The sequence below is a fragment of the Oncorhynchus tshawytscha genome, linkage group LG06 (genome assembly GCF_018296145.1).
Source record: "Oncorhynchus tshawytscha isolate Ot180627B linkage group LG06, Otsh_v2.0, whole genome shotgun sequence".
Classification (NCBI taxonomy): domain Eukaryota; kingdom Metazoa; phylum Chordata; class Actinopteri; order Salmoniformes; family Salmonidae; genus Oncorhynchus; species Oncorhynchus tshawytscha.
This window is the reverse complement of record NC_056434.1, coordinates 62,255,238-62,273,837: the sequence shown is the minus strand read 5'-3', so window position 1 is coordinate 62,273,837 and position 18,600 is coordinate 62,255,238. Positions and strand designations below refer to the sequence as shown.

The 18,600-nt window shown below is 42.9% G+C and overlaps 1 protein-coding gene across 4 annotated transcripts in view; it reads left to right on the top strand.

The window, feature by feature from the left end:
* Positions 1–1,635: 1,635 nt before the first annotated feature.
* Positions 1,636–18,600, top strand: part of LOC112252841 (kinase non-catalytic C-lobe domain-containing protein 1) — a 51,648-nt gene continuing 34,683 nt past the window's right edge. For 2 of the 4 annotated variants that reach the window (XM_024424503.2, XM_024424505.2), the window contains exons 1-13: positions 2,113–4,448; positions 6,829–6,887; positions 11,029–11,175; positions 13,117–13,234; positions 13,340–14,121; positions 14,386–14,500; positions 14,770–14,841; positions 15,065–15,126; positions 15,288–15,446; positions 15,720–15,797; positions 15,934–16,021; positions 16,147–16,336; positions 16,524–17,326. In XM_024424503.2, the coding sequence (XP_024280271.1) occupies positions 4,034–4,448; positions 6,829–6,887; positions 11,029–11,175; positions 13,117–13,234; positions 13,340–14,121; positions 14,386–14,500; positions 14,770–14,841; positions 15,065–15,126; positions 15,288–15,446; positions 15,720–15,797; positions 15,934–16,021; positions 16,147–16,336; positions 16,524–17,326 (3,088 nt within the window). In that variant the 5' untranslated portion in view covers positions 2,113–4,033. Of the gene's footprint in view, positions 1,970–2,112; positions 4,449–6,828; positions 6,888–11,028; positions 11,176–13,116; positions 13,235–13,339; positions 14,122–14,385; positions 14,501–14,769; positions 14,842–15,064; positions 15,127–15,287; positions 15,447–15,719; positions 15,798–15,933; positions 16,022–16,146; positions 16,337–16,523; positions 17,327–18,600 lie in introns of those variants that run through there. The other 2 variants (XM_042323484.1, XM_024424502.2) reach the window with 2 other exon arrangements.

Genomic DNA, 18,600 nt, shown 5'->3' with positions numbered 1-18,600 from the left:
CTGGTCAAATTTCCTAATCTGCTTGCATGCGTCTCCACCTTTCACGCTTTTCCGTGCGCTTACCATACCACTAGTCAATATAGTCCACCAGTCTGTCTATCCTGCCCTCTAGCCACCATTCATAGTTGCAATAGAGGTGGGTGGATTGTTTGTCCCGCGGCTATGTACCACACATGAAATCATTAAAAGCGGAACCAAAATGTTCCTATCTAAATCCACAAGAACAAAGAGCAATAGCTGATAGGCAGGTGCATCATTGCGCATGGATCTCCGATCTAAGTGAGAATATTTGTCATTTAACTTTTCAAATGTATTACCTTATGTGCGGCATAAACACGACCAGTCACAATGTTTTAATCTCATTAGGCTACTTCAAAAGTCTCCTGTATGCCACATGCACCTGTGTGCTACCTGCACACGTTCGTCCACTCTGCTCTAATATAATTCCAGCATCCAAACAGTGCACTTGCCACTTAATGAACGTAAAGTGACATTTGTTACAAAACACCAAAATGTTTAATGACATTCGGAGACTGTCAAGCCAGGCCTTCCATACTGAGTAGGGAGGGATGTGTTTTCTGTTTGTCGAGATTGACATAGCCCTCGTCTATTTGATTCTGGTGTTGAAAACGCAAACCATGATGTTGAAGTGCCCAAAGTCAGTAATTAGGTATGCAGTTATGCTTTGCTTTAGGCTGTGTGGTGCATTGGCACAGAAAACTGTTGGTGATGGAGAGAGTGGGAGAAAGAGAGAGATCCTCAATCAGATGTTCAGAATATCAGTGCATAAGTCACCAGTGCAGGTGTGATTTTGCCCTTGGTAATACTTGAATGACACTTGCAATTCATGTCACGAGGAGTGCAAAAATATGTGTAGGACAGGCTTTGCAGCAAACGTCCCCATGACTCATGTCACGAATTGCTTTGATGCAGAGGCACCGTGGAGCGAACAGTAGCGTTGGTGCGTGGGTAAAATCACTGGGGAAGCCAAGCCAGAAAAAAAAAACACATTACAATCTGTGTTGTGATAATTGAGTTGTTTGCTCTATACCCTGTTAGTTCATATAGTTTCCCACTGTGATCTATAGGCCTAAAGGCCGAGACAATAAGACGACACAATATAGTTCAAGTTTTTTCTGTAAATTACTTTTTGCCTATGATGTGATTGGTGTGAAGCCAAATCCAAACTTGCTTCCCTTGACAGTTTTGTGTGTGTGTACCAGGACCATTCACAGTTGAGTTCACTCAACAGCTGTTTGGCTGTTGTTGTATATGTACATATGTTTATGAAGGTAGGCCAATCGCTTGTGTTCAATGCACAACAATGTCATACTATTTTTGACCAGACAGCATCAGCTAGATGGGCTACACATACAGAGACAGAGGGCCGTCGTTTCGCTCTCTCGATAGCTTTCTCCTGTGAGATACAATTCAGCCTCTTGCGAATTGAAGGAAAAGTATGAAACACAGAGAGACGAAAGATACATTATAAAAAATAAAATACAATCTTGCAATTTTTTGGGGGTGAAGCCTAGCTTCTCTTGGCAACCATGAATACACGCCACTGCGGAGCGAATCTTGTATGTAGGGCAGCGCAGGCAACGCCTCTTCAAAACAAATTGTATATAGGCTGTAGTGTAGTGCATAGTGTAGCCCTTGCTGGGAGGACTTGAGAACTGCAGTTCATGATCGCAATGTCAGTTGTTTCTGTGGAGGTGCGGCAGTTGTTGCCATGACAGCATGTAGTTGGCAAACTCCCCTGTTGCCATCAATTATTAGCAATGTGCTACACATTCAAACGCATTGCTCTGGTCGTTTTTCAGCTGTCTTTCGCCTGTTTTGGAATTAAAAGAACCGCAGTGACAGTGAACGTTTTGTGGAACGCCGCATCGCGTTGCAACTTGCTGGTAGAACGGGGAACATTTTGAAAAAGTAGCCGGCGCTGTCCGTGTTCGGAAAACCTATTCATGTAACGTTAATCTTTCATTCACGTAATCTTTCCTGACCTGATACACTGTTACTAGGACAGTAAGCGAAAGGGGAAAAGCTTTACAGTAGGTTTAAGGTTATGGGAGTGACACTGCACTCACCCAATTCTACAAACATCCACAGTCTTGATTAAAACGAAATACAATGGGGACGTCTGGAACTGATGCAGTCGCATTCTCAGGGGAGGAAGAAGAAGAGGAGGAATACTATGAAGTTGAGCATCTGCCTCCACTCCTTGAAGATGAGGTGAGAGTAAACATTTATGTTTAGCCTACATTATTATCATCGTAATTATTATTGTTCTCTCAATGGCATGTGTTATGTCAATACTGTGGACTGAGGTCCCCAGGGGACTGACTTTATTGGCTGTGACATATGCACTTGTGTTATTCACTTGTGCACCTGGAACCAAAAATGGTTCTACTATTGGGACAGCCGAAGAACCCATTTGGTACCTTTTTTTTAAAGGAGTGTATAGGCTAACCTATGCTCTTGACCGAGTGATTGAATGATTGAAGAAGACATGCTGTTTTCTAAGGTCTAATTTAATCAACAACATGCTCCCTCTCTCTCTCTCTCTCTCTCTCAGGACAACAAGATGAGATTAATGTGTCTGTGGCCTTTCCTTATAACTCTCATGGTGATCAGGGACCATATTAATTGTACTTTGGGATGTACAGTAATATCCATGACTAGCTTACTGTACAGATGTATTGACCCCTGCTGTGTCCTCTTGGCTTTATGTGGATAATACGGGCATTCATTAAAACACTACCCCATACACTTAGTTTGAGTGTTTTAAAGTTCCAATGTTAAACAATGTACAGTGGGCAATATGATTCAGTGCAGAACAGTTATTCACAGTTATTCACTCCAGACGTGTTGAGCTGCAGGTGCCTTTGCAAGTATGGAGACTCCAGAGACACTGCAGGGTAATCTTGAGTGGAGGGCGGTATGTGCGAGGTCAGCCTGACAGATTCATTCAGCTGTAGCCTACACACAAGGGGAACAAGTGTAAACTTAATCACATTTTACCTTTGAATACTAAGGGGTTCATTAAACCACTAACATCTCACCATGATTTCCCTCAATGACTTAGTCACCCACTTAGTAGCCCACCCAGTCCATCGCTACCTCACTCTTCTTTTCGTTCCTCGATCTTATTCGATGTCCTTCTCTAAACTTTTGAGGTGTTCCACCAGTGTATAGTTGGTCTTATTAGAGCTCATGGAGTGAAGAGGGAAAGTTATGTAGGCCAGCATATTTAACTTGAGGAGGGAGAGAGAGAGACTCAATGTTTCTCTGCACTGTTCTCAAGGGCAACAGTCTATTTATAGGCTTACTGTATGCTGCTGCTTAGTGACATCTTTCTGCCCTATTATTGTGCCATATTCTACAGAATTATGGGTGTGCTTTATTCACCTTCTGCAACAAAAAATATATATTTTGTAACAAACAATAATCTCTTAGATCTCTCTCAGATCAACTGAAGAAGGATATTGTGTATTCACTCCAGTTCCATTTTTTTATTTTAAATGTATGACAAAGACACAAAACCAGGGCCTGCAAAGTATCTGAGTAGGAGTGCTGATCTAGGATCAGGTTCCCCCTTGTCCATGTAATCTCATTCATTATGGTCTAAAAGACTCGACTGATCCTAGATCAGCACTCTGTCTCTGAAATGCTTTGTGTATACAGACCCAGATGTTTTACAGAGAAAATAGTCATGGAACGTTAGTGAGGACGGGAGATCCTAGTGATGAAGCTCATCATTCAACTTGACTCCCATTATGAAACAAATGGCAACGACTGAAATGCCCATGTCCCATGAGACTTTTGTGAAAAGCCCGTGGTCTGTTACACTGTTCAGTCACATGCATAGAATGGAAATGCAGAGTATTGGACACCACTTCACAATGGAGCCGCTCTACCGCGGTAGTAGCAAAGACTTCCTTTTGTGCTCATGTGCCAAGCCAACAAAACATCCCGTCTTCTTCACATGATGAAAATGTCGAACATGCCATGAGATGTTTTCTATTTATGGATGCAATTAGGCTTCTTCATAACACCAATAAGTGCCCACTTGGCTTTCCACTGTTTGCAGCATGACATACAAGGATGTAGGTGTAAGTGTGTTTATTGCTGCAGGACACTTACTGTATTACTTTTGTGTGTGCATGTGTGTTACTCCTGTGTGTGTATGTCTGCGTGTGAGCACATGCATGCTTGCGTCGATGCCTGCCTGTGTGTGTCCCCACAGGAGAACGTGTCCCTGGCGGATATCCTGTCGTTGCGGGATATCTGTCTGACGGAGCAGGAGGTGTGGGCGGTGTGTGTGGAGTGTGTCCTGGCCTTGCAGAGTATCGCCTCATCACCCCTGTTCCACACCCTGTGCATCACGCCCGACACCCTGGCCTTTAACGCCCATGGCAACGTGTGCTTCATGGAGCAGCTCAGTGGTGAGTCAACACAGCTCAACACAACCCGGCACAGCTCAACACGGCCCTCTCTCCATCACAGTCGATGCGGTCTCCCTGTCTATTCAGGGTCACATTCTTTAGGGCACATACAAACGTTTAAAATGTTTTGCAACGGGAAACTAAAATGAGTGTGTCCTATTGGACAAGTCCAGGCAGTCCCTCCCTGTTTCAGTTAATGTTCTACCATTTGGTGCGTAATGAACATCACCCATGTCTATTAGTTATTCAGGGGATTATCTGGTGTTTCGTCTCATACAGTACATCTGTTAGTCAGTGCTGTCTGCTATTATAAAACGCTGAGGCAGCACTCTCTCCACTGATCGATCAATCTGATCTGATCTACCATGGTATCCTGAGGTCATAGATCAATATGTCCTTCCTATGGGAAGTCAAAGGGTCATGAAGATCAGGGCCCGTATTCAAGTCCCCCCTTCTATTCATTATGATTTGAACGTTCAAACTGATCCTAGATCAGTACTCATACTCTGAGATGCTTTATGAATGGGTCACTAGACTCTCCTCCCCATGAAAAGTTTGTTTCCAAACCCCATCATATTCTCTTTTGGTCAGCAGTATCTGTCTCAAACGAAAATTACACCTTTACCCAAAATGATTGAAATGTAAAATGGCTGCATTTGCAAAAGAGGGCTGTTTCTTAATTAAAAAATGCTGAGCCTTTGTGCGATTACATCTGTGTGATGTGATTTTGCAGTCGTCTGCAGTGCCTGGTCTCATTTGGATGGAGAGTGTTGGTGAAACTGAGTCACATCTTTCATGTTCAGGATACTCTGCCGCTTTCTCACTATGGCTTGTCCCTCAGACATTGTGATAAATCCTCTCTGCCAACAGACTAGCTTCTTCTCCTCTCAACAAACCTCAATCATCTGTCTTTTACCAAACAGGGCTACGTCACCACCTGTCACACTCACCTGTGTTGTCCCTTCCACACAAACGTACACAGGCAGGCAAGCAGGCACACAAACACACACATATGCATGGACGCACAGACATACATGCGCACCGGATTCTCTCTCTCTCTCTTACACACACACACACACACACACACACACACACACAAAAACCCGTGCACACGCATAACCATTCTGGGATAGCCTCCCATTTTCCCCATGGCAACATCAGTAATTGATAAGCATTGATGAGCTCAACAGTGTCCACATTGCCAAGGGGATTGTTGCCACGGTAACAGAAATTCTGGCGGTCAGCTGCCTATCGGTGCCTTTGACTCACCCTGGATTCACATTAGAATCTATTGCTGACCAGTAATTGGGTTGATTTGCTTTAACCACAATGGAACCCCAACCAGCACTCATATGCCAATACTACTTTTCTTCCCTGCATTAGGTTTAATTGAGCTTAGGAGCTTTTTCTTGAATACTGATGGATGTGTGAGATCATCACGTGTCCCCTCAGGATTGAGCCTACAGAGTGACCTTATGTGGCCAGTTAATGACCAGCATGCAGCAGTGTTATAACTCATGGGGCAGTATCCATTCAATTCATTGGTAGAAAATGGCATTATTCTTTTATGACACATCGACCACATTGTAATACATATTCATATAAGCTCTCTCCAGTCCCATTTGGGAGAATATGGGAGCCTTAATCTAGATAGTTTTTCTCAATCATAGTGTTAGGGAGCACATTCCTTTACTCACTGAGTAAAGCCAGCTTACCTATGATCTCTACCCAATAGTGCTCACTTCTCCTTGGCCGTTCGTTCTGACCCTCTGGAGTGTCTGGCCTCCTCCTAGCTGGAAGCCCTTCATAACTCTAGGAGTCAGAGGCAGCCCCAAATCTAGGCCTGACCTACTTAAATGCCTCTAACTGTGGTTAGAGGAGGCTGAAGGCGGGCGGCTTTATCCCTGCTTCCACCCCAGCACAAATACTGGCCTACTTAAGACTGAAGATGCTCCGCAGCGCAACACCAAGGCTCTGAACGGGAGATAGCTGCAGTCCCATTTGTGTGGGATTGTCTCTGAGCTAATGAATGATTTACAGTATGAGTGGGTAGTTTCATTGGCTTAGCACCTGGTTTTATAATAGGCCCCATATTGTCAATTAGGACTGATACCAACACTACATGTGGTAAAACATTTGTTACACATTTTAACACTGTATTGTTGTGTGCTCATTCTGCTGGACTGAATGATGTAGATGACTGGTTGCAAGTGGTTTTATTGGCTTAGCACCTGGTCTTGTACTTGGCCCCATATTGTTACAGTTACGGTGGAATCCTGTGATCATATGTTTGTGGAGCGGTAGGCCTACCAACACCACATATAATAATACGTTTATTACACACGTTAACTAGATGTACTCTTGTACACTTGTCTTGCAGATGACCCCGAGGGCTCGTTTATACCTCCAGAGTTTGACAAGACTGGCAGTACCTTTGAGGTAAGGGGGTTCTTTCACTGCGAATGGCTACTTCACGGCATGTTTTGTGTCTCGCTGTAGGCAGATGTTAACAATGCATTCTTGACATTGAGGGTTGAGAACAAGTGAGAAAACAGCAGTTGAGGTGCCTTTCGTTTACCAGGCCTTTTTGGAGTGTTTTCTTATATAGTCGTGTAAGTGGGTTTTGGCGTTGGGAAAAAGACTTGCACTCTGAAATATGTCCGCTAGAAAGGAAGTGATGAGATGGCTTCTCAAGACATTCTCGTCCATTTATTGTCATTACTGGACATAATAAAATGCACAGTACGGCAACAGCCTTTCACTGTTGAAGTTTGTTTGATGAACACTGTGTCCACCATACTTCATTTACTAGAAATCAATATTACATAAACGCTATTTCAGAACAAACATGGTGGAAATCAAAGGAATCTAAAAAACTCTTTATGTATAGCAGCAAACACAGAGGATAACAATATTTCTCACTAAGAAAGGATTTCACTCTCTCTCATCACATCTATCTTTCTGTCTGATTCACTTATTCTCTCTCTCTCTCCCTCCCCCCCCTTTGGGTTGTGTAGCGCCATGAATTTATTTCCTATCTCGACTACATTTATCAGTTGCTCAATTTCAGCTTTAATGTGCGTGTCTATGGTTGTCTAATTTATCTAGTCTTCCAATATCTTCCCATGTACGTTAAGTGCGCCAAGTGGAGCGGCTGGGGCCGTAGAAATATAATTATTTCTAGTAATTATATTTCTATGGCTGGGACCTGCTTGCGCACCCAACGGGAACTAGACATGACCTTTCAGCAGCTGGTGGATTTAACCTGCTCTTGACGTGTTTGTGTGATCTGGATCTTCTACCTTTCCCATATCCACCACATAAGTATGGGTTACATTCCTTTGAATTCTTTGCTATACAGTACGTATCTTGTCTGAGATTCGACCTAAAAAAAAAAATACCTGGTGCAGATTCATTCAAGAGCCAACATGTCAACCATAATTGCAACAGAGAGCACAATTCCCCCAAGTAAAGCACAAGAGAAGATTGTCAAATATCTGCAAGTTACAATAATAGTTCACGGGAGTAAAAGTGTCTGGCTTTTCAGCTTTCAGTCTCTTGAGTCTTACAAAGAGACAGGCTCCTCATGAAATTCCCACGTATGTGCTGTAGTTTCATCTCCCCTGACTCCTGGTATTGCAGCCAATGATCTGACGAGATCCAGGGCAAATATGGAGAGATCATGATGCGTTTGTTAAATGAGGACCCAGAATGCATTGCCTGCCAGGCATAATGGCTCGATTACAACGAACAGGCAGAACTTAACGCACTTGTTCAGGTTACCGCTGGATTTCTTAAAACACTACTAACGGGAGATGACATGCGCCTGCAGGGCTAAATTGAGCTTGGTTGTAACAACAAAACGAATAAGGATAAACCAGCAGATCAGTTGATCTCTTGTTCTTACCATGCCAACTGATTATGATACCAGACAGCTGGTCTAGATTCCCTAATCACGCTCCCAATTAAATATCGACCTATCAGGAGCATCGAAAACCATAAGGCTGTTGAACGTTAAAAAAAACTTTAAAACTTATTAGAGTATAAGATATAGAAGTAGTAGGCCTATATTTCATTCAAACGTTTCGCTTTAAATGGCAAAATAATACGTGCCATTTTAAATAACTTCAGTTTAAGTTGAATTTATTTCCACCAGTGAAAACAAGTGATAAACAGATAGATACAGATACAAACAATTAATAATTAAAAACAGTGTGCAGGTGTGGTTGAAAGCCCATGGGATTATATGAAAACTACAAAAAAAACTATCTACAATACATAAGTGCAAAAATTAAAAAGGTTTGTTCAAACAGATGACAAAACCTACTAATTATAAATGTATAACACTAATTGTAAATGAATAAATTCATTGATCAGTAATCATTTGTTTAAATGTGTGTGTTCATGTGAGAGTTAGGCTATATTGAGGAGATTACTGAGTCGGATCATCAGGCTGACCCCCAGTCTTCGCTTGAAGTTATTGAGCGATGATGATATTTTGGCAATGTGAAGACAGGAATTCCAGAGTATGGCACCTCTGTATCTGACAGAGAATTAACTGAGGTGTGGCAGTGGGGAGGGTGAAGGTTATCACGGTGTCTTGTGTTATATAGATGGATTTCAGAATTTACCTGGAAGAATCCACTGAAAGGTTTAGGTAAACTGTCCGGGCGGTATGAGTATTTGTAGATAAAAGTGCATAATTGGCGTACATTGTTGTAAATAGACAAGATATTGAGTTTCTTAAAGAAAAGGTGCAGATGTTGCCAGGTAATTAGAGGGGATGGCTAGGCATGCAAATGTATTTTGTATGATGAGTCATTTGTGTAGGTAGGAGAGATATGTACTGGCCCAGACAATATTACAGTAAATGAGATATGGGTAAATAAAGCTCTAGTATAGATAGGAAGCAAGCCTGATGAACCAAACCACTTATCTATCTGATGATACCAACATATTTCATCACTTTGCTACAGACAAATTGAATATGATCTTTCCAGGATACCTTTTCATCAATTACAACTCAGAGGAATCTAATTGATGTGACTGGTTCCATTTAGTTCCCACTAATTGAGATTCTGGCTCTTTTTTTTTTCTTCCAATTTTTGTCATCTTTTTTTTAACCTATTCTTACTAGTGTTTTTTACCTATTCTTACTAGTGTTTTTTACCTATTCTTACTAGTGTTTTTTACCTATTCTTACTAGTGTTTTTTACCTATTCTTACTAGTGTTTTTTACCTATTCTTACTAGTGTTTTTTACCTATTCTTACTAGTGTTTTTTACCTATTCTTACTAGTGTTTTTTACCTATTCTTACTAGTGTTTTTTTACCTATTCTTATTAGTGAATACAATGAAGTTGGATTGTTTTACATTCAAAGATCATTTGTTTGTCTGGAACCATTCAGAAAAGTTGGCCTGAGTTCATCAATTAGTGATTCCACATTTTTTGATCAAATCAAATTGGTATCATCAGCAAAGAGAATGGGAAGTACGGTAGAAGCAGCGAGGTCATTGACATTGATGAGGAGTAAACACAGGTCCAGTTATCGAGCCATGTGTCACGCCACAGGATATCTCGGCCCTGGTAGATGCACAGCTGTTTGCATCAGCAAATGATTCTCTATCATAAACATAACTATATAACCAAATATATGTATAATTGTGAAAACCATAATAATACAATTCAGAAAGTAATTTTGGATGAATCCAAGAGTGTATTCATTGTTGTTAAGGGCTGTAAAGATTTTATCCACCAGTTGCAAAAGTGCCATATCTGTGATTTTCAAGTCTTTAGGAACAATACCAGTTCGCATAGATTTATCTATTTGACAATTACCACGGTAGATCTTCCGTGGTAAATGAGGAAATGCTTTATTTCAGTTGTAAGGAATTGATTGTCAAATAGATAAATCACCATTTAGTTTGCTCATAAAGTAGGAATAAATTGTTCCCACGATAATACAACCGGAGGGCGAAATGGTCTTGATAAATGATGGCTGCAATCAAGACTAAAAGATAACCTCTACATCCACATTAGGGAGCGGTAATGTTGGTTGCAATTTGAGATCAGCTCTGCGGGTTATTTTCGCCCGTATTGGTTGTTTTAACGAGAGATCAGCTGGCAATAATCTAGAAGCTTTCGATGGTTGCAATTGGCCTAATGGATCTGAAGGCGCTCATATGAGGGAGGAACATTGCCTTGGCCTGGCCTACTGCAGCTTTATTGACATCTTGATGGCCTGATGAATTAGTTCCTCAACCAAAAGCATGCCAACTAGGCCTGGTTTCCACCAAGACCCCAAAGAGATGCCCAAAGGACTTCTGCTGCCTATACTAATAAACAGAGGTTGTCATGGGATACAGTAGTGATGTATGGCTTCTTTTTTAGTACATGAGCTGATGACATGAGGTAAATAACACATTTGAGGTTTTAATTCCCATCTGGTTTAAAGTGAACATGTCCATACAGTGTAAACATGTCTATGCAGTCTTGTTTTAAAAAAAAAAGATAAACAATTGCAGTGTGGTGAATGTTATGGGTCAGTTTGAGGTCAATGACGCTCTGAATCTTCTCCAGGGACATGTGTACTCTCTGGGCTCCACCCTCTCTGCCGCGTTGGACTTTGTCATTGAGCCAGAGCTGGAGGCAGAGCTGGGGGAGGAGATTCAGAGACTGCTGGAGCAGATGCAGGAGGAGCGGCCAGAGGACAGGCCACTCCCCCAGGTAACTTCACCGTCATGGATGAACATTAATGGAGTGCTGTCTTTACTGTCTCTTATTATACAAATTACGGAGTGGCTGCGATTCCGAATTCTCTTCCCGATAGCACAAAATCCAACATTTTTGTGCAAGTCCGGGATTCTCTTCTTTACGCACAGTCTCTGATCTACTCATTTGGCTGCCCAGAGAACAGGCTACCAACAAACTACTCTGGCAAATTTCAGTGATGAATAGAGAATGGTGCTCATTTAATAACGTTAGATCAAAGCTGAATCGATGTCTGCAAGATCACAACATGATAGTATTCTATTCTACATAACATAACCAAATACAGTGTCTTCAGAAAGTAGTCATACCCATTGACTTATTCCACATTTTGTTGTGTTACAGCCTGCATTCAAAATTGATTACATGTATTATTATTCTTACCCATCTACACTCTATACCCCGTAATGACAAAGTGGAAACATGTTTTCAGAAATGTTTGCAAATGTATTGAAAATGAAATACAGGTACCTCATTTACATAAGTATTCACACCCCTGAGTCAATACTTTGTAGAAGCACCTTTGGCAAACAGATACAAGAGACTTGACATAATGATATGCAACTGGATGTGCACAGACAATGAACATGAGCAGCACCGTGTGGAGGAGCAATGACAGTGCAATGTAGATAGGTAGTAATGGGAAGGTTGGCTATTTTTAACGACTCTGATCTTTTCGACTCGTTCAGTCAAAAGAACAAATCTTTCGGCAAAATTTTGTTCACTTGAGTGAGCAACGCCCAGAGCACGCAGGACCCTCTACTGGTGAACGATGAACTGAAAACTCAAAAGATGATTCTACAAGCCTCTCGTTCACCATAGTGGGCTTATTGGAGCTGTCATTTGTGACTGCTTTAAACAATGTACATTTGTTGATTGCTAGGCATACAAAATCAATTATTTCTTGATACATTTGAAAGGAGATCTAGTTGTGGACGCAACCGGACTAAATTGTGAACGACTCTTGTTGGAATGCATTGCTTGACTGCTGTGAGGCTGATAAGCACAATATCATTTGTAAACTGTAGTCCCCCCCCCCAAAAAAACGATTCGTTCTCAAGTTTGAGTTTGTTGACCAGAGCCGCTGTGTATGTTTTGGTTCTATAAAGCTGTGTCCATCATAACATTCAATAATCAATTGAATTCCTTCTTGCACCATGCGATCAATTATTAGTTCTAAACATGTCAATGTTCTTCTCTATGCTGCCTGCTGCACGATCTATTGTCCTGCGCGCACATATGACAGAGAGTTATTGGTCGGAGCAGAGCACGTGTCTACATCCTCATGAGCCGGAGGAGTGTGTATCAATCATGCTGTAGGACTTATTGGGGGTCAGCAGGTCAAACAAACGGCTAAAATTAACAAGTCACTCGAATCCTGACTCGAATCAGTCAAAAATAGTTGTTCAAAAAGAACAAATCGTTCTCAAACTGCACATCACTACAGATGGGGAAACCAAAATGGAGGATGTTACAGTCGTGCTCTAAAAATACATAAAGCGAGTCGCACACTCTATATAAGATCTCCCAGTAATTTATTGGGTAAACAGTCAACGTTTCGGCATCATTGTGCCTTCTTCAGGGTCACTAGTCATGCACGAAACAAGAATTCTGCCCAGGGGATAAAACTCAAATATGAAGTTTACACCAATAACCGGATGTATTTTCTTTTGGGAAACAAATTAAATCTGTTTCAACACTGTGTCCTCAACAGTGAGTCATCAACAATGAAATGGCAAAACGTATTAAATCCCCTAAAGTTCATAGTTTATATTTATATTAATATAATCTCAATGGTAAATGTGAGAAAGGTACCCTTTCTATAGAAACTTAAACTTACCTTTGCATCACAAAGTACTTTATGTCTATGCTAGCTGATATATTATGTCTTCCTCTCAGGACCTCCTCTCCCTTGCAGAGGAAAAGCTAGTAGATACCTCTTCCACAGCCCTGTGCCGGAAACTCTCTTCTATAGGACGAAGAGTTCTGTCAATCGAATCCGTCGCAACATTTCAAGGTTTGCCTTTAGACACGGGATATGTCTGTGTATATCTATGTCAACGTGCATTTCTGTTGTAGTCCACTGTGGCCATAACCATACTACCTGTGTATCTATCCACAGATGGGTGGCGTGGCTCTTGGGAGGCTCGATGGCAGCAGCCCAAACCCAACTGGCAGCTCCACAAGAGCATCGACTCTGAGGACAGTAGCTCCAAAAACCAGGGCATTGTCTCACATACCACGGCAGAGAACCCGGACTTAAACGACTCCAACGGCCTGCATCGGCATCACGTATGTGGAGCCTGGGACTCCACCCTTTGGGCTGACGGTATGGGGGATGTGGAAGAGAATGGATGTGTCAGAGGGGAGGACATGTTTGGTTCTCAGTTGGATAGCAGATCTCAGAATAGTTCTCCTGTACACAGGAGGGCTCAGGAGAGGGCTGGGAGGGTGAGGGGGGTTCTGAATCGTTCCTGCTCTGTTCCAGACTCCAATAATCCCCCCGCATTCCCGCCCACGCCCCATGGGGATATCAGTGTCAATGTATCGGACCTCACGGAGATAGGAGCTGAGGAATGCATGGGGCACGGGTCTGTTTGGAGCACGAGAGGGGACCGAGAGAAGGCCACTTATGAGTGCAATGACTCTGAGCAATGGGACTCAGCGAGAGACAGTGAGACATTAGAAGGGGAAAGAGATTCTACCCTGCCCATATGTGGTGCTGAAACAGATTCAGACAGTCAAAGTGGAACACGAGATGAAACCTCTTCGTCCCGCCCAGCTCAAGACCCGGACATGTTGGTCGACTCTGCTTGCAACATGACTTCAACCTCAAACCTTTACACTCCCAATAATCACATGACTAAAAGCATGCTGTGCCTCAATGAACAATCTCAGGATGAGGTGAGTTCAAGGATCCGTTTCATGTACTGTACAATGTACGTAGATTTTACATGCCTTCGTTTCAGGAAAGTTCTTGTTCACAACTCTTCGGGGCGGTTTCCCAGACCCAGATTAAGCCTATTCCTGAACTAAAAATCACTTTCAGTGGTGATTTTTCATTGAACATGGTTTTTTGTCCAGGACTGGCTTAATCTGGGACTGGTAAACTGGCCAAGAGGGAAAGAAATGTTAAAACAATGTTAATTTTTATTGATTGTGACCTAGTGGATCTCTCTGAGGGATCTACTCACACGGAGTGGGCAGAGACTGTCTGTGAATGAGCTATGGGCCCTGTGTCATACCTGCCTCTCCACACTGCAGACCTACTTAGACTACCCAGGTTAGACTCCTCACTTCTTCAGTTAAACAACCACTGATTCTCTGCTCGGTGTAAATCAATTACATGATTTACTAAGCAGTAAGCATCCAATCCCTCACTTTGTCTGGTCTCTAAACCACTTTGCTGTTGATTAAATTATTATGAGAAACGTCACTATGGCAGTGGCAATAAATCATTTAAAACTTTGTTTAGTTCGACATACACTTTATGTAATTTCTTAAAACGTATTAACCTCTTAGGCTTACTCTTCTTTATTTCCTTCCTGAAAGCATACCTGTGCCTGGATACAATGTACGTGGGTTGTGAGGGAGAAGTTCTCTTCCTGAAACCTAAAAACACAGGTATGGCTCTTTTAGCTTATGCAGTACACGGTAGTCTGCAGTACTCTGTTTGGGATGATAAAGTTACTTTGCCACTTTCCATTTATTCTTTGTCTCTGTTTATGTATAGATTTACAACTGTTGTGACTTCAAATATTCAAAAGTTATCCCGAGAAAAGTGTCTGAAGGAACATTCTATGAAATGATGTCGCGTTCAATAATTCAACGTGAATTTTCCTCGTAGGATCCTGCGATGCGTTTTATCTGGCCCCTGAATTCCAGGAGCATGGAATCGTGACTGAAAAGGTTTGCCTCAACTTCTGACATTCATCTTTTAAAATAAAACCTTCTTCTCCATCAAGTAGATGCTTTTGATTACCGATGAAGTGGGGTGTCATCTGTCTGTCCGTCCATCCATCTGTATGTCTTTCTCTCGGTCCATTCATCCGACTTCTGTCTGTTTTTAGGCCTGTGTTTATGGGGTGGCTGCCATCCTATGGGCCACGGCCAAGTTCAACCTGTCAGCCAATCAGAAGCTGGCTATGCCCAGGAAGTTGAAGATGCTGCTGCTGGAGATGGCCAAGAGGACGCCCATCGAAAGACCTTCCATTGTCGTAGCTAAAAAGGTAGTCATAGCTTCAGCTCTCAACCACTCTAGTGAAAGCACATTCATCTATTCTTCTTTTGATCAATGTTTTAGTAGCATTAATTACATATGTAACAGCATTTTTAATGACATAATATATTGTGAATGAATGAGCAAAGTTTCTTTACTGTAAAGTGTGTTGCAATTTGAAATACACTTTAAATTAAGTTTGATTTGATGAACAAATTAATGAATGAAGTATCTTAGGTGCTAAGGTATAAGATTTTAATTGATCATGTTTCTGCTGTTACAGAGCTGTCGGGATTATCTATCACGTCTAGGAACGAACGCTGAGACAGTGTGGACGAATCTGATCAACAGAGTCCACCCGGTACCACTCCACTGTACCACTGTAGCTACTGTTTGGCAGGGGTAGTGAGAAACATACTGCCCCTCAGAGTGAAAGGGAGGACACATTGCTATTCCATTATTGTCTGTCGAGGATAACTTCCTCCCTTACCTTTCAGCCACTCACAAAGGACATTGATGCAGAGGATCAGAATGGATTGGACAGTAGAGTAAACTCAAGTCAGGAATCAACACGTATCAAGAGTGGTACGATTAATTCATCTTTACAGACATTAAGTTCAAGCGATTTTGTTGACCTTGCATCTACATACAGATTTGTGATTATCAAATGGCATTGATGTTGTAACTGAGATTGTTGTAACTGTGTGTAGGGTTTGTGCCCATGGCCACTGAGAGCCGATTGGCTCCTGTACCTGGCCCTGTTCCCCATAGCTATCCAATTAACGGAGCCCCCCAGCTTCCAGAGGCCTTCACTTCCCTTGCCACACACTTCAACCCCATCATCCTGACCAGGGAGGGGGACACTGAGGAAACTCCCCTTCCTGCTTCAGACATTGAGGAGTAAGCAGTATGCCTTCATTCAATGGAGATAAGAAATACCAGTCAAGGAATTATTTCACACACCACTGATGTTTTTGCAAGTTGGAGCTTACCATAGTTGCTTTATTGATTGCGGCAGAGATGTCATTGAATGTTAGCACTGATTTCAAGAATGCATTTTTAATTATCACATAATTTTGTGTTGCAGGGCTATAAGTGAAGTCACAAGAGGCAATGACATCGAGCCTGTGCAAGAGGCTAAGGACCGAGAAACCCCCTCACACCTTGAGGACCTACCCCTACCTCAGTCAGACAGAGACCTACACGACAACGGACGGGACAGCCCTGCCAATCAAAGAAGCGTGGTCACACGCAACCTTTCCTCCACTGCCTTAAGCGGCAGGACATTGGTCAACTCTCCACCTCCCACCTCCCCCAAACTCAGCAACCAGAGGACTCCCGTTTCCGACCACCCACTCCCTCCTCCGACCACCCAATTGACTTCGTCTTCCTCTTGCCAATCGTCATCCTGCTCTCATCTGACTGGTGGTGGTGTTTTCAACAACTTCCTATTGCGTCAGGACCCTTTAACAGGGCACTTAACCCTGGTGCCAGTGCAGATAACAGTCCCTGAGTCCCTCCATGGTCTGGAGCTCAATCTGCCCCTGACCTCAAGCTCCAGCTACCTCCAGGGTCAACCCACACATCCACGGGGCCCTAGAGACCATCTGACCCCTGGCCAGGGAGCTGAACCTCTTTTGGAATGCCTTAATGGCAGACCCTCGAACCCTAAAGCGTCCATGCCCCATCCCCACAATGGAGAAGGAGGTCCAAGGACAGGAGAAGGTGAGGGTGAACACCTATCAGAGTCCCATGGACCCCCTCAGGGAGACTCACTTCCTCCCCCCTCCCCCCTGATGAACCCTTCCCTACAAGAGGTTATTGGCCTACTCAGGGCAGAGTTTGCCTTTGATGGCTATCTGGAGAGTGGTGTAGAGGATCTAGCAATGGGTAAGTAACATGAAGATTGATATTCATTCTCATGTAGCCTATGGCCCCAGATCTGTTTTGACAACTTCTACAGTTCTTCACACCAGTTGGTAAGACCACACAAACAGATATGGCTAGTAGCCATATTCTCCCTGTTTTTCACCCGACTGAATTTAGTTAGGATAATTGCTTTATAGAGAGATGGAGAAAAGAGAAATTCTATTTGTCACATTCGCCAATTTCAACAGGTGTAGACCTTACAGTGAAATGCTTACTTACAAGACCTTAACCAACAATGCAGTTCTAAGAAAATACAACAACAAAAAAGTAAGAGATGAAAGTAACAAATAATTGAAGAGCAGCAATAAAATAACAATAGCGAGGTGATATACAGGGGGTACTGGTACAGAGTCAATGTGTGGGGGCACCGATTAGTCGAGGTAATTTAGGTAATATGTACATGTAGGTAGAGTTAAAGTGACTATGCATAGATAACAGTGTAGAAGAGTGGGGGGGGGGGCAATGCAAATAGTTTGGTTAGCCATTTGATTAGATGTTCAGGAGTCTTATGGCTTGGGGGTAGAAGCTGCTTAGAAGCCTCTTGGACCTAGACGTGGCGGTCTGGTACCGCTTGCCGTGCAGTAGCAGAGAGAACAGCCTACGACTAGGGTGGCTGGAGTCTTTGACAATTTTTAGGGCCTTCCTCTGACACCGCCTGGTATAGCGGTCCTGGATGGGAGGAAGCTTGGACCCAGTGATGTACTGGGCCGTACGCACTACCCTCTGTAGTGCCTTACAGTCGGAGGCCGAGCAGTTGCCATACCAGGTAGTTATGCAACCCGTCAGGATGCTCTTGATGGTGCATATGTAAAACATTTTGAGGATCTGAGGACCCATGCCAAATCTGTTCAGTCTCCTGAGGGGGAATAGGTTTTGTCGTGCCCTCTTCACGACTGTCTTGGTGTGCTTGGACCATGTTAGTTTGTTGGTGATGTGGACGCCAAGGAACTTGAAGCTCTCAACCTGCTTCGCTACGGCCCCATCGATGAGAATGGGGGCGTGCTCTGTCCTCCTTTTCCTGTAGTCCACAATCATCTCCTTTGTCTTGATCAAGTTGAGGGAGAGGTTGTTGTCCTTGTACCACGCGGTCAGGTCTCTGACCTCCTTCCTATAGGCTGTCTCATCGTTGTCGGTGATTAGGCCTACCACTGTTGTGTCATTGGCAAACTTAATGATGTTGTTGGAGTCGTGCCTGGCCGTGCAGTCATGAGTGAACAGGGAGTACAGGAGGGGAC